Raw genomic sequence first — 13,302 nt, forward strand, 5'->3', positions numbered from 1 at the left:
GAAATGCTGATGTTGATATGTTACTGAGCCAGGTGCACCTTTTCTAGATAGGGTCACCATTTGCTCACCAATCTAGTCTAGTAACAAAATAGTCCTAGGCACCAAAATTACCTGGATAACCAGACACACCATTGGATAACCAGGATAACCTGGACAACCAGACACACCATTCCAGAGTACAAATTTGTTCCTTAAGCACAAGTCAACCCACTGGCAAAAGATTGGACCACACAATTCAAACCAGATGTTCTCCAAACCAGAGTGCTTCCATTTTTTTCCTCATTAAAAGCAGAACTGCTTGTTTAATACATTGATATATGGCCTTCCTGCCATGTAGAGCTTCCATGTCACACTTATGGCTTTCACTCGATGACACATGATTCACAAGGAAAAAGGAATAGCAAGGAACAGGGAATTTAAAACAAATGTTGCTTTTTCAAACTGCTGTAGCATGCAAAAGCATGCTGGTGTTTTCCAGTGTTTGGTTGACTTTTGTCCCCACCTACCTGAGCACCAAGGGGAAATACATGGTGGCTTTGGAGATCTTCTCCATCTTAGCCTCCAGTGCTGGCTTATTGGGTTGTATCCTTTCCCCCAAATGCTACATTATTTTGCTGAGACCTGAACTGAATAACAAGGACCAGCTCATAAGGAGAAAAAACTAGGGGAACTATTAATATTAGCATTAGTATAAGTCTAGTTTATAATAAATTTGGACAGATCCTTCTAGAGCTCTTCACAATCCCTTCTGGCCTTCAGTGTCAACAGCAAACATGGCCACCTCCCTGCTTATCCCTGTCTTCAAGTCATTGAGGTTTGTGTGTGTGAGGGTAAAGAGAATGCTTGATGCAGGTGAGAGGAAGCAAGATGCAAGTATCTTGTGGTCTTGTGTGCTCCCCGGTGGGCCACTGTAAGATACAGGAAACTGGAGTAAATGGGACCTGGGCCTTCTTATGTCCTTAAGCCCTATATGCTGATTTTCAAGATGAAATGCTGTCCAGATACCTACAAACACAGAGAAAGGCATCCTCAACTAGAGAGAATTACAGCTAAAAGGCTTACAGTACCTAAACATCTTGACCAAAAACATCTATTCCAGCTACATGTTTAAAAGAAGCAGAAGTGGGGATCTGGGGAAACTGGGGACAGCATTCCGAAGGTTCATGCCACGCAGAAGCCACTCCGTCCCTGGTTCCTTCCCTGCAGATTGGTGTCAAAGGAAACCCAGAGAACAGGGTTTCTAGCATTAACTGTAAAACCCACGTAGAATTGTGCTGGCAAAGACCATCCTTAAGGTAACATAGTTCTAGAACATGCCTGGGTAGAACTTTGGCTTGGGAATAAATGCGTAATGTGGCAAATAGAGATTTGCTTTTTGGCTGTCTTCCATCCCATGAGCATCCAAGCAGCCACATTCTGCTCCCCTTGAAATCTACATTGTGTCTTCAAAGGTTGCCCTCTACAGAGCACCAGCCAAGTAACTCTTCCCAGCATTTATCTGAGTCACTGTCATTTATTTTCCTTGCTGAACTCCAGAAACGTCTCAGAGCCTGCCAAAAAAATAACTGATAAGCAAGTCTATAAGTTCTTATAAATCAAATTTTATGCCTGACAACATTTTTATTAATTTTCATTGAATGTATAATGTGTGTTAGTTAGTTGGCAACCTTCAGTCTCGAAAGACTTGGGTTTCATGCTGTGAATGGTGGTTCTGGCACTGTGTCTAGTGTGCCTGAAAAGGCTAATTCAGTAGTGACAATCCCTTCCACACTGGGAGCAAGTGCAATCTGTCCCTGGTTTGTCTCCCTGGCTATGGGCCTTTCTTCTTTGCCTCTTTGCCTCAGTCTGTTGGCCAAGTGTCTCTTCAAACTGGGAAAGGCCATGCTGCACAGCCTGCCTCCAAGCGGGCTGCTCAGAGGCCAGGGTTTCCCACCTATTGAGGTCCACTCCTAAGGCCTTCAGATCCCTCTTGCAGATGTTCTTGTATCGCATCTGTGGTCTAAACGTATCCTTGTTGCTGTGTGTCTGCCAGGAGAGCAGAGGTCATTTGACACCCAGAGCCCGTAAATCCTTGGCACATACACTTGACTATGACAAAATCATTTTCCATAACAATCATGACATTAAATGAATAATAATAATGACCATAAAATCAAACACAGAGAACATTTCCACAGAATCAGAGGATAAAAGTGAGCGCCCTCCACGTTGATGCTCCCCTGCGAGTATTCAGTGACATACTGCCCCTGCATTTGGAGGTTTAATGTAGCCATCATGGTTTAAAAGCCACTGTTAGATCTACAGTATAGTCCATGTTTAGAATCCACTTTTAAATTTATCTAAGCCAGTGGCCAACAACACTCAAAATTTACACATACACACACTTACTTAACTGTCAACCGATTATTAACTTCCATTAACTTTATTTATTCCTTTATTCCTTTATTTATATTATTCATATAACAGTACAGGTCACCCAACAAATCAGTAACCAACAAAAAACCAGCAGCCAACTTGATGACACTAAAAAAGATGAATAGTCCGGGATGGGCAAGTCAGGCGTAGTTTGACTCAAGTCGAGTTGCGAGTCTCCACCCTCCACACCTTGACTCGAAAATGAGACCTAATGAGGGCACTTTCTAAGTTGCCCAGAGTGTTTTTGCAACTCAAAAAGACTCACGTCTCAAGTAGTACCAAAACCCTTCACATCACGGACGCGTGTAGATCTACAGGGAGGGAGGACACATCACAGCTTTGCAAGGCGAGAGGGGACAGGATGGATGAGGTGGGGGAAGCCCACAGGTAAGCCAGGGGAGGTGAGGCCTGCAACCTCATTGGACCCAGCCATACAGGCAGGCTGAATCAAAGGAGGCTGGAGAGGAAACATGCTGCTCAGACACAAAGTGGCTGACAGTTACTTTCAGGCATGTTTCTAGACAAAATGAGGGGTGTTCTGGGGGGGAGGCAAAGTACCCACTCTCCATCCAGGCATCCTGTAATAACAGCAGCCTAACATCCTGGACATGGGAGATTAACCCTCTGCATGTCAAGCAAGCAGCACCCAGGCAGTGAGGAATGACACACCTCGGCTGTGCAGCCTGCTTCGTCTAAGCTGCCTGGCCAGCATGTGTTGCACCACTCAGGGACACACCTGACCTGTACTGTGGACCAGAGGTGTCAGAGGGTTTGCTTGACCCACCCCAGCCCCTCCTTCTGCTTGAAACCCCCACTTGTCCCTATGGAGAAAAATGACTTCTCCTGTTCCCCTCCCTCTCCCAGAGACAGCCTCCACCCAATGGATACTCCAGGGGACCAGGGGAGGCACCTCCCTGTCTCAGGTTTCGTCTGCAGTCACTCAAGCAGATGGTGACTCACGAGTCGGGGCCCCTAACTTGAGTGTTTTGCTGAGTCTTCCATGCGAATGGCTCGAGTCTACATGAGTCAGCAAAAAACGCTGATTTACGCAACTCGAAATCAAGTCAGAGACTCGAGTTCCCGCCCCTGGTTCTAGTATTAACTCTGGTACATGTTTATGAGAGCTGAATCATATCACAGATTATTGTGTCCATGCTGTGTCAAGGAAACCAAAAAACTTGGTAGTGTCTTTCAAAGCTGGAGTGCTACAGTGACTGGAAGTCGCAGAAGCAACCCAGTAGTGTCTTTCAATGCTTGAGTGATACAGTTGAAGTGACTGGAAGTCACAGAAGCAACCCAGAAGTAAACAGGAAATCAATTCTGCGAACAAGATCTAGCTTCTAATCACTTCTTTGAGGGATTCTGCAGCATGTGGAGGACAATGGAGTGAGTCACAGTCCTGGCATGACCTAGAAGTGGCCTCTGGGTAGTCCCAAAGGCCTTCCTGCAGAGCATTCAGCATGGGGTTGCAACCACTGCAGAGGACAAGGTGGGTCAGGATGGGAAAAAGTTTGGGAGCCACTGGGCTAACTCACGAGGTCATCCCATAGGGCGTCATTTCCAGTCGGAATCGAAAAATGTCTTCATTCTGTCGAACTTCACCCTGGGACATAGGTCACCTGTTTTGGTTTGCTCACCCTGAATCTGCCCTTACATGTCATTTGATCAATGATCAGGTGAGGAGAAAGAAACATGTTTCCACCAAAGCTGGCGCTCAGAGACAAAGCTACATCTCCCCCTATAATTATCTCAATGAGTGTTATTGACTTTCTTTGCGAAGGTTCAGATACTTAACAGAACATACAAGAAAAGTGCAGCATAAGCAAGTCTTAAGAGTCTTAAACCCTCTTTGTGTCATTTGGAGCTTGATTGAGGGCTAGATGCAGGCGAGACTGTTATCAGACTCTGAAAGTCCCCCTTTTCTTGTGTATTTGCTTGCCATTCAAGACATATTTCTAGAATATTGTTGGTGCTAAAGTTGAGATGGTGTTTCTCTTTAGAAAGTAAACTGGCACAATTGAATGCCATCTAGTTTGTTGATAAATCAGGCTGATGCCATTCACGAGTCTACAGAGGAGAATCTAGTTCTGAGAGCTTTGCATCATGTTGGTGAGGCTGCAGCTGTTGCTATTTCTGCTACCTCTGAAGGACTACCAAGTAAATTGTGTCCAATGCCCTGTGAACGATCCTCTTCCTGTGCACCACGAATGGTATCAACCAGGAGACCTCTTCATTGGTGCCATTGCTTCTCACTATGTTTTTATGACTTATGAATTTTCCTTTGAAGAAAACCCATCCCGGGATGTGTTCTTTGATCTTCCGGTGTAAGGAGTTATTTTTAGTTCTCCCTTTCTCTGTCAAGTCAGTTTTAAAACCTAAGAATTTGTAAAGCAGGCAGGAAACGGACAGCGCAATCCTATCTTGTGTTTGAACAGGCAAGCCAGGAGGCTTACGCTGTATCCAGCGTGAGATAGCGCACCAGAGTGGCTCAGCCAGAGGTAAGGTGAAACTCTTCCCTTTACCACCGGGTAAGCCACTGCAGCTCCTGAGATATTCTGATTCTTTTTTTTTCAGTTAAAAAATGGTGAACAGACATTATTTTTCCATGGCACCAATTCAAAATAAGCTTGCATGATTCAAACCAGAGTGACCCAGCACATTATAAAAATCATGGCCATAGCTGCCTATTTCTCTTCACAGGGTTGTGACAAAGTTCTACCAGCATGTCCTGGCCTTGGCATTTGCTGTTGAGGAAATCAACGCTCATCCCAAGATCTTGCCAAACGCTACCCTTGGTTTCCACGTCGAGGACAGCTTCAATGATATGAAGTTGACTTATCGATCCATACTGGACTTGATCTTCAAATCACAAAGATTTGTCTCCAACTATAGATGTGACAGCCCCAAAAACCTTGCTGCCGTCATTGGGGGGCTTGGCTCTGATGTTTCCTTCTACATGGTGGACCTCTTAAGTCTTTACAAGATTCCACAGGTACAAATTCTACACTGAGGATAGAGTTTTCACTTATCTCACAGCTCAAATCAAACCTAGGTCAACCAAAACCTGAGATGTTAAACCTCATAGTCGCATGCTAGAACTGCTGAAACCTTTTCATTATTGACATTTTATTGATGCTGTATAATGTTGTTATTAAATGCCATTTATTATATTCTATTAAGTCACAAATTTTGTCTATATGCTGCTAATGGAATCACTTTGAAATGAGAAAGAATTATTCCCATTGAAATTATTATTGTAATTATTTAGATTATTCAGTATAAGGGCTCCTTTCAGGAATGAATTAGGACTGTATGAGGAGGGAAAGGTCAGCTGTGTCTTCATATCCCAGACAGAGAAGTATTTCACTTTCAACATAAGAACAGCCCCGCTGGATCAGGCCAATGGCCCAACTAGTCCAGCTTCCTGTATCTTACAGCAGCCCACCAAGTGCCCCTGTAAGCACACCAGGTAACAAGAGACCTGCATCCTGGTGACCTCCCTTGCATCTGACATAGCCCATTTCTAAAATCAAGAGGTTGCACATACACATCATGGCTTGTAACCCGTAATATATTTTTCCTCCAGAAACTTGTCCAATCCCCTTTTAAATGCATCCAGGTCAGATGCCATCACCACATCCTGTGGCAAGGAGTTCCACAGACCAACCACACGCTGAGTAAAGAAATATTTTCTTTTATCTGACCTAACTCTCCCAACACTCAATTTTAGTGGATGTTGTTATGTGAGAGTGTAAAGAGCATTTCACTATCCACTCTGTCCATCCGCTGCATAATTTTGTATGTCTCCATCATGTCCCCCCTCAGGCGCCTCCTTTCTAGGCTGAAGAGACCCAAACGCCGTAGCCTTTCCTCATAAGGAAGGTGCCCCAGACCAGTAATGATCTTAGTCGCTCTCTTTTGCACCTTTTCCATTTCCACTATGTCTTTTTTGAGATGCGGCGACCAGAACTGGACACAATACTCCAGGTGTGGCCTTACCATCAATTTGTACAACAGCATTATAATATTAGCCATTTTGTTCTGAATACCTTTTCTAATGATCCCAAGCATAAACTTTGCCATCTTCACTGCCGCCGCACATTGGGCGACCTGTCCACCCAATGTCCACTTTCATCATCCTGTCCACCACAACCCCAAGATCTCTCTCCTGATCTGTCACAGACAGCTCGGAACCCATCAGCCTGTATGTAAAGTTTTGATTTTTTTGCCCCAACGTGCATGACTTTACACGTACGGACATTGAAGCACACCTGCCATTTTGCTGCCCATTCTGCCAGTCTGGAGAGATCCTTCTGCAGCTCCTCACAATCACTTCTGGTCTTCACCACTCGGAAAGGTTTGGTGTCGTCTGCAAACTTAGCCACCTCACTGCTCACCCCTGTCTCCAGGTCATTGATGAAGAGGTTGAAAAGCACCGGTCCCAGGACAGATCCTTGGGGCACACCGCTTTTTCCTTCTCTCCATTGTGAAAATTGCTCATTGACACCCAATCTCTGTTTCCTGGTCTTCAACCAGTTCTCAATCCATGAGAGGACCTCTCCTCTAATTCCCTGACTGTGGAGTTTTTTTAGTAGCCTTTGGTGAGGGACCATGTGAAACGCCTTCTGAAGGTCCAGATATATATTGTCTTTGGGTTCTCCCACATCCACATGCCTGTTGAACTTCAAATCATCCACTTTAATCAAAGCAGGTCATTGTAGGTCAAACTTCATAGGCTGAAATGACATTCAGGTACCTGTGCCCACAAACACTCTTCTTAGCAAATCTGTAAAACATCTGTATGTTTTAGGTCACATATGGCTCCTTTTCCCCGAAAGAGAGGGGGGCGACCCAGCCCCCTTCCTTTTACCGCATGGTCCCAAGTGAAGATCGCCAGTATAAGGGGCTCATCCGATTACTACAGCATTTTGACTGGACATGGGTTGGACTGTTTGTTGTGGGTGATGAAAGTGGAGACCGTTTCTTGCAAGCTATTGAACAATTATTTTCCCGGAACCAAATCTGTTCGGCCTTCTCACAAAGAGTCCCAAATCAAGCCCACATACCTTCCTTGGATGACCTTAAGGGCTTGACCAAAATTATTGATCAACCCTTCATGGATCAGAAAACAAAAACATTTATTATCTATGGTGAAACAACAGTTCTTCAGTGGCTGATTACTTTAATGTTTCTAGCAGATCCTGACTATAAAGAAAACCTGTCTGTTGGGAAAGTGTGGATTACAACAGCCCAGATTGATTTTGCGATAGGCACACTTATAAGGGGTTGGAATTTTGAAGTATTTGAAGGCACCTTGTCCTTTGCACTTCATTCCAATGAGCTGGGAGGGTTCCAGTCCTATCTTCAGAATATAAGGCTTTCTGGAACCCAAGGAAATGGCTTTTTCAAAGACTTCTGGGAGCAAGCCTTTAGCTGCTCATTTCCAGATCTCAGTGCACCTACAAACGCTGATGGAATATGTACTATGGAAGAGAATCCGGAGAGCCTTCCTGGGGCTGTCTTTGAAATGCGTATGACTGGCCACAGCTATGGGATCTATAATGCAGTTTATGCAGTAGCACATGCTTTACATGCATTATACTCATCTAGATTCACACACAGAGCAAGGATACGGGGTAAAAGACATGATCTCCAAGATCTCCAACCGTGGCAGGTAATGTGCCCTCAACAGTATTAGTTGGTTTGCATGGACACATTTGTACAACCTGAAACCACGTGGAGCATTATGTTCCATGAATAAATAGTTTGATAATAGACACACCTTATTCATTGACAAAGAGGTGGGGGAGGGTTCATATTTTCTCATCAAGTTGGAGCCTCATAACCATAAATCTGTATAAGATGGAAATATATAAAAGCAGAGCACAGTGATTTCAACTGGAAGTTCTTATTTTTTCCCCCTTTTCTTCTTCTCTAATAGCTCCACTCATTTCTTCACAGTATTTCCTTTAACAACTCAGCAGGAGAAACTGTCTCCTTTAATGAAGACATGGAGATGGTTGCCGGATTTGATGTCGTGAATATTGCCATCTTCCCAAACAATTCCTTCCGTAAAGTGAAAGTCAGGAGAGTGGACCCCGATGCTCTTGAAGGAGAAGAATTGATCATCAACGAGGATCTAATCGTTTGGCACAGACGTTTCAACCAGGTGTGCTTTCAAAGATCTACTGGGTGGCCACTCCCTCACCTGGACATGTGGTTTGCTGCAAATAATATAAAAAAATCAGATATCCATCATCCTTGTTCCCATAGCAATCAACAAGATATCTCCAGAAATTCTAGAATAGAATAGTCCACACTTGAAATTGTTTTCCAGCTACTGGTATTCAGAAATATACTGTCCCCAAATTTGGAGATTCCCTCTTGCTATAATGGCTAGTAAGGAGGCATCTAAGTTTGTGTCCATCACCACTTCTCTTGGTAATGAATTCTATACATTAATTCACTGTGGTGTGAACAAATTTCTTTTTCTCTCTCCTGAGTTCACTGCTAGTCAAGTACATTGGATCACCCAAGTTCTAGTTTAATGAGATAGGAAGAACAACCCACCCATCAAGCAGAACTTTATACATTTTGCATTTATTGTCTTAGGCTGCAGACCAACCATTGTCCTCAGCTGAGTGGTCAATGCCTTTTCTCCAGTCCCCAGTCTCTCCTGAGCCATGAAACTGACTGCAGAACGAACCCCTGCAGTTCTCAGGAAATTACTGCAGAGGTTTTTGTATGCAGTGTGTCCCATATTCTTCCAGGCCAATTCTTCTCACGTAGGTTGGGGAATAGTTTTTTGAGGGGGCACAATCCAAACCAGGTCTACTCAGAAGTAAGTCCTATTTTGTTCAATGGGGCTTACTCTCAGGAAAGTGTGGTTAGGACTGCAGCCTTAATCCGTCTTTCCTAGGGCTGAAGTGAAACCTCAGCCCTAGTCCATTTTGTGTCCATTTTTATGCCAGTTTCTCTGCGAAGGGGAGCAGGATGAGTGAGTAGGGAAGGTGAGTGGGAAGTCTTCCCCTGCTGCCCTGAAACTGTGGGGAAAATTCAATTTCCTTCTGCTGTTTTGATTCTTCAGTGGCTCTTTTTTGTCAGCCACAAAGGAACAAAATTTAGGAACATTTGGGGGAGAGCTGGAGGGGGTCGTTTCATCTCCCTTCTCAATTGTAGCCAAAGGATAGTCCTGGCCATGGAGCTCTTCAGTAATTCCTTCTTATGCTAAATACCTTCATTTTTGTTTTAATGGAAAGGTGCTGCCCCTTTCGGCATGTACTAACTCCTGTGACCCTGGCTACCAGAAGAAGAAGAAAGAAGGGGAGAAATTTTGCTGCTTTGATTGTAATCCATGTCCTGATGGGAAAATTTCAGTACAAAAAGGTGGGTTCCATCCATGGTGTGGCAGCTGCTTCACTGTTCTGCAAGCTGCCACTGGGGCAAAGTTAGATGGCCACTTGCTGACCATGGCCCTCTGGAGACTGGCCATTGACTGTGGTTTCTTGGCAGCAGGATTGTGTCCGGCAGACTGGCCATTGACTGTGGTCTGTTGGCAGAAGTGTTTAGTCGAGGGGGGGGGATTGGGCCAGGTCATGGATGGAGCAGCAATGGGACGGGGCAGATCTCAACAGCAGTGATGACCACCTGTTCCAGAAACCCTGTCCCAGGCCTGGCACATCCCCTGCAGCACAGTGGATCCACACCAGCAAAAGAGCAGAAGTAAATCTGAGGAGGCCCATGTGGGAACATGCAGAAGGAGTTGAACCAGGCAGCCTTCCCTGTATACAGGCTGGTGAAAGTGAGGATTGGGCTGTAAAAGTATCAGCATAATAAGAAATGTGAAAATGCATCTTCATATAAAGCCAGCTTGAAATGCAGAACTAGCAAAGGAAGGATCGCTAAGAGCAAAGCAAGGAGTTCCAGGTGCGGCGGTGGCCAGGGGAGCCTTTGCTCAGCTTTGGCTGATTCGCCAGCTGCGACCGTACCAGAGCTGCACGGACCTGGCCACAGTAACCCATGCCCTAGTGACATCTAGATTAGATTATTGCAATGCGCTCTACGTGGGGCTGCCCTTGAAGACGGTCCGGAAATTACAACTAGTACAGAACGCGGCTGCTTGTGTGGTTGCCGGGGCACGTCGGTTTGACTCTGTCGAGCCGTTGCTCCAGCAGCTACACTGGCTGCCGGTTCTGTTCCGGGCCCAATTCAAGGTGCTAGTTTTGACTTTTAAAGCCCTTTACGGCTCAGGTCCGGGGTGTTTGAGGGACCGCCTCCTTCCCTACAATCCTACCCGTGCTCGTAGATCATCTAGGGGGGGCCCTTTTGACTGTGCCACCACTAAGAGATGTGAGAGGGGCAGTGGCCAGGAAGAGGGCCTTCTCGGTGGTGGCCCCCGAACTGTGGAATACCCTCCCCTTAGAACTGAGAACTGTTCCCTCATTGTTAACGTTTCGGCGTGGACTGGATACCTTTTTATTTCAAAAAGTTTTTAATTGTTGACAGGCTGGCTGGCGTTCTTGCTTCTTGCTTTTTATATGAAAATCCACGGAGTTTGTTTGTTTTTAGATTTTTTAATTATTGTAGGTTGTTTTTAAAAATTGTTTTTTAAGTCGTATTTTTAAATTTTTTGTAAGCCGCCTTGTGTGCCCGTTGGGCAAAAAGGCATGGTATAAATTAATAATAATAATAATAATAATAATAATAATAATAATAATAATAATAATAAATAAGAGGAGTGACTTCTCTTCCAAAAGAAGTTGTGAGAATTGGTTCCAATTTGCATATGACTGAACTCTGTGATGCCCACACATCTTTCTTTCCAGACATGTCCGACTGTTTCAGATGCCCAGAAGATCAATATCCAAACAAGGACAGAGACGGATGCATCCCCAAAATTATCAGCTTTCTGTCACATGAGGAACCTTCAGGGATGAGTTTAGCCTCTCTTGCTCTGTCGTTTTCCCTGGTTACAGTTGTGGTACTTGGAACTTTTATGAAACACAAAGACACCCCCATCGTCAAAGCCAACAACCGAGACATCACCTACGTTCTCCTCCTCTCACTCCTACTCTGTTTCCTCTGTTCTTTACTCTTTCTTGGACAACCTTGGAAGGTGACCTGCTTCCTCCGACAATCTGCTTTTGGCATCATCTTCTCAGTGGCTGTTTCTTGTGTGTTGGCCAAAACCATCACTGTGGTGGTAGCCTTTGTGGCCACCAAACCAGGGTCCAGCATGAGGAAGTGGGTGGGGAAGAGAATGGCCAACTCCATTGTCCTTTCCTGCTCCCTGATCCAAGCAGGCATTTGTGGGGTGTGGCTGGCAACCTCTCCCCCATTCCCAGATTTAGACATGCAGTCAGTGATTACTGAGATCACAGCAGAATGTAATGAAGGGTCTGTAACAATGTTTTATCTTGTCTTGGGCTACCTGGGACTTCTCTCCATTATCAGCTTCACAGTGGCTTTCCTGGCCAGGAAGTTGCCGGATTCCTTTAACGAAGCCAAGTTCATCACCTTCAGCATGCTGGTCTTTTGCAGCATTTGGTTGACTTTTGTCCCCACCTACCTGAGCACCAAGGGGAAATACATGGTGGCTGTGGAGATCTTCTCCATCCTGGCCTCCAGTGCTGGCTTATTGGGTTGTATCTTTTTCCCCAAGTGTTACATTATTGTGCTGAAGCCCAAACTGAACAATAAGGAGCAGCTCATGAGAAGAAAAATATAGGAAATGGTGGTGTTGGTATGTTACTGAAGCCAGAACAAACTGGGCCGGATACCTCCACCTCAAAAAACAGAGGGCGGGAGAAAGAATTTTGCCAAGCTTGAGCAGATTTGCTTGACACTGAAGGTCGCTGTACGCAGTGCTTACAATAAATTTTGAGAAACTAATAGTAGATTAAATTTACTACAATATTTTAAGCTGTCTGCCCAACTCAAAGAAGCTATCAAAACTTCGCTACACCACAGTGCAACAGCGAGATGGTCACGTTTAATTAAATCTGTGAGATCTAAAAACGTCAAGATTTTTTGGCAAATTATATCAGGCTGTTTCTATAAAAACTCATTTGGTTTCACAGCAATTCCAGCTAAAATGTGGGAAGCACATTTTAAATCAATCTTCTCTGATGAATCTAAACCTATCTCCATTGTCAATATGCCACTCGCGCTAGATCTACCTGATTGGCCTGCAGTCTCAGTGGATGAAGCTCTTTCACTCATTAATCAGTTAAAGCTGGGTAAAGCAGCAGGACCAGACTCAATTCCTCCTGATATTTATAAAGAAGCACCAGAGTGGTGGGCCCCAATAATTGCAGAACTTTTCACTAGAATTGATAAATTTGGGGTACTTCCAGACACTTGGACTAGATCTATCTTGGTTCCCATCTTCAAAAAAGGGGATAAAAAACTTCCCCCCAGCTACAGGCCAATCAGCCTTTTAGACCTGGCAGGGAAAATGTATGCCTCCCATCTACTTAAGAAACTTTCTGTCTGAATTTCGGACCATAGCATCATATGCCCAGAGCAAGCAGGTTTTAGGCCAAATAAGTCTGCAATTGATCAGTGTGTGGTACTATCCCACCTAATCTCCAAACAAAGGACCCAAAATAAATCCCGACTATATGTGGCTTTTTTAGATTTAAAGTCGGCCTTTGATTCCATAGATAGAGAGAGACTCTGGGATAAACTTGAGAAGATGGGAGTGGACAAAAGGCTATTAATATTAATTCACGCCCTTCATTTAAACACCTCATGCCAAGTGAAATTATCTCCGAGGGGCGGCCTGTCGGCCCCAATTCCAATCAACAAGGGGGTCAAGCAGGGGTGCGTTCTTCCTCCCACCCTGTTCAATCTCTTCATTAATGATCTGGCTCCCTATCTGGCAAA

General features: G+C 44.7%; 1 protein-coding gene across 1 annotated transcript; it reads left to right on the forward strand.

Annotated features, from left to right (window-relative positions):
* Positions 1–7,288: 7,288 nt before the first annotated feature.
* On the forward strand, positions 7,289–12,142 carry LOC136653554 (vomeronasal type-2 receptor 26-like). The gene is made up of 4 exons (XM_066630446.1): positions 7,289–8,089; positions 8,357–8,584; positions 9,675–9,801; positions 11,241–12,142. The coding sequence occupies exons 1-4, from the start codon at positions 7,289–7,291 to the stop codon at positions 12,140–12,142; spliced, it is 2,058 nt and encodes a 685-aa protein (XP_066486543.1).
* The last annotated feature ends 1,160 nt before the right edge of the window (positions 12,143–13,302 follow it).

Source organism: Tiliqua scincoides, chromosome 5 (assembly GCF_035046505.1).
Source record: "Tiliqua scincoides isolate rTilSci1 chromosome 5, rTilSci1.hap2, whole genome shotgun sequence".
NCBI lineage: Eukaryota > Metazoa > Chordata > Lepidosauria > Squamata > Scincidae > Tiliqua > Tiliqua scincoides.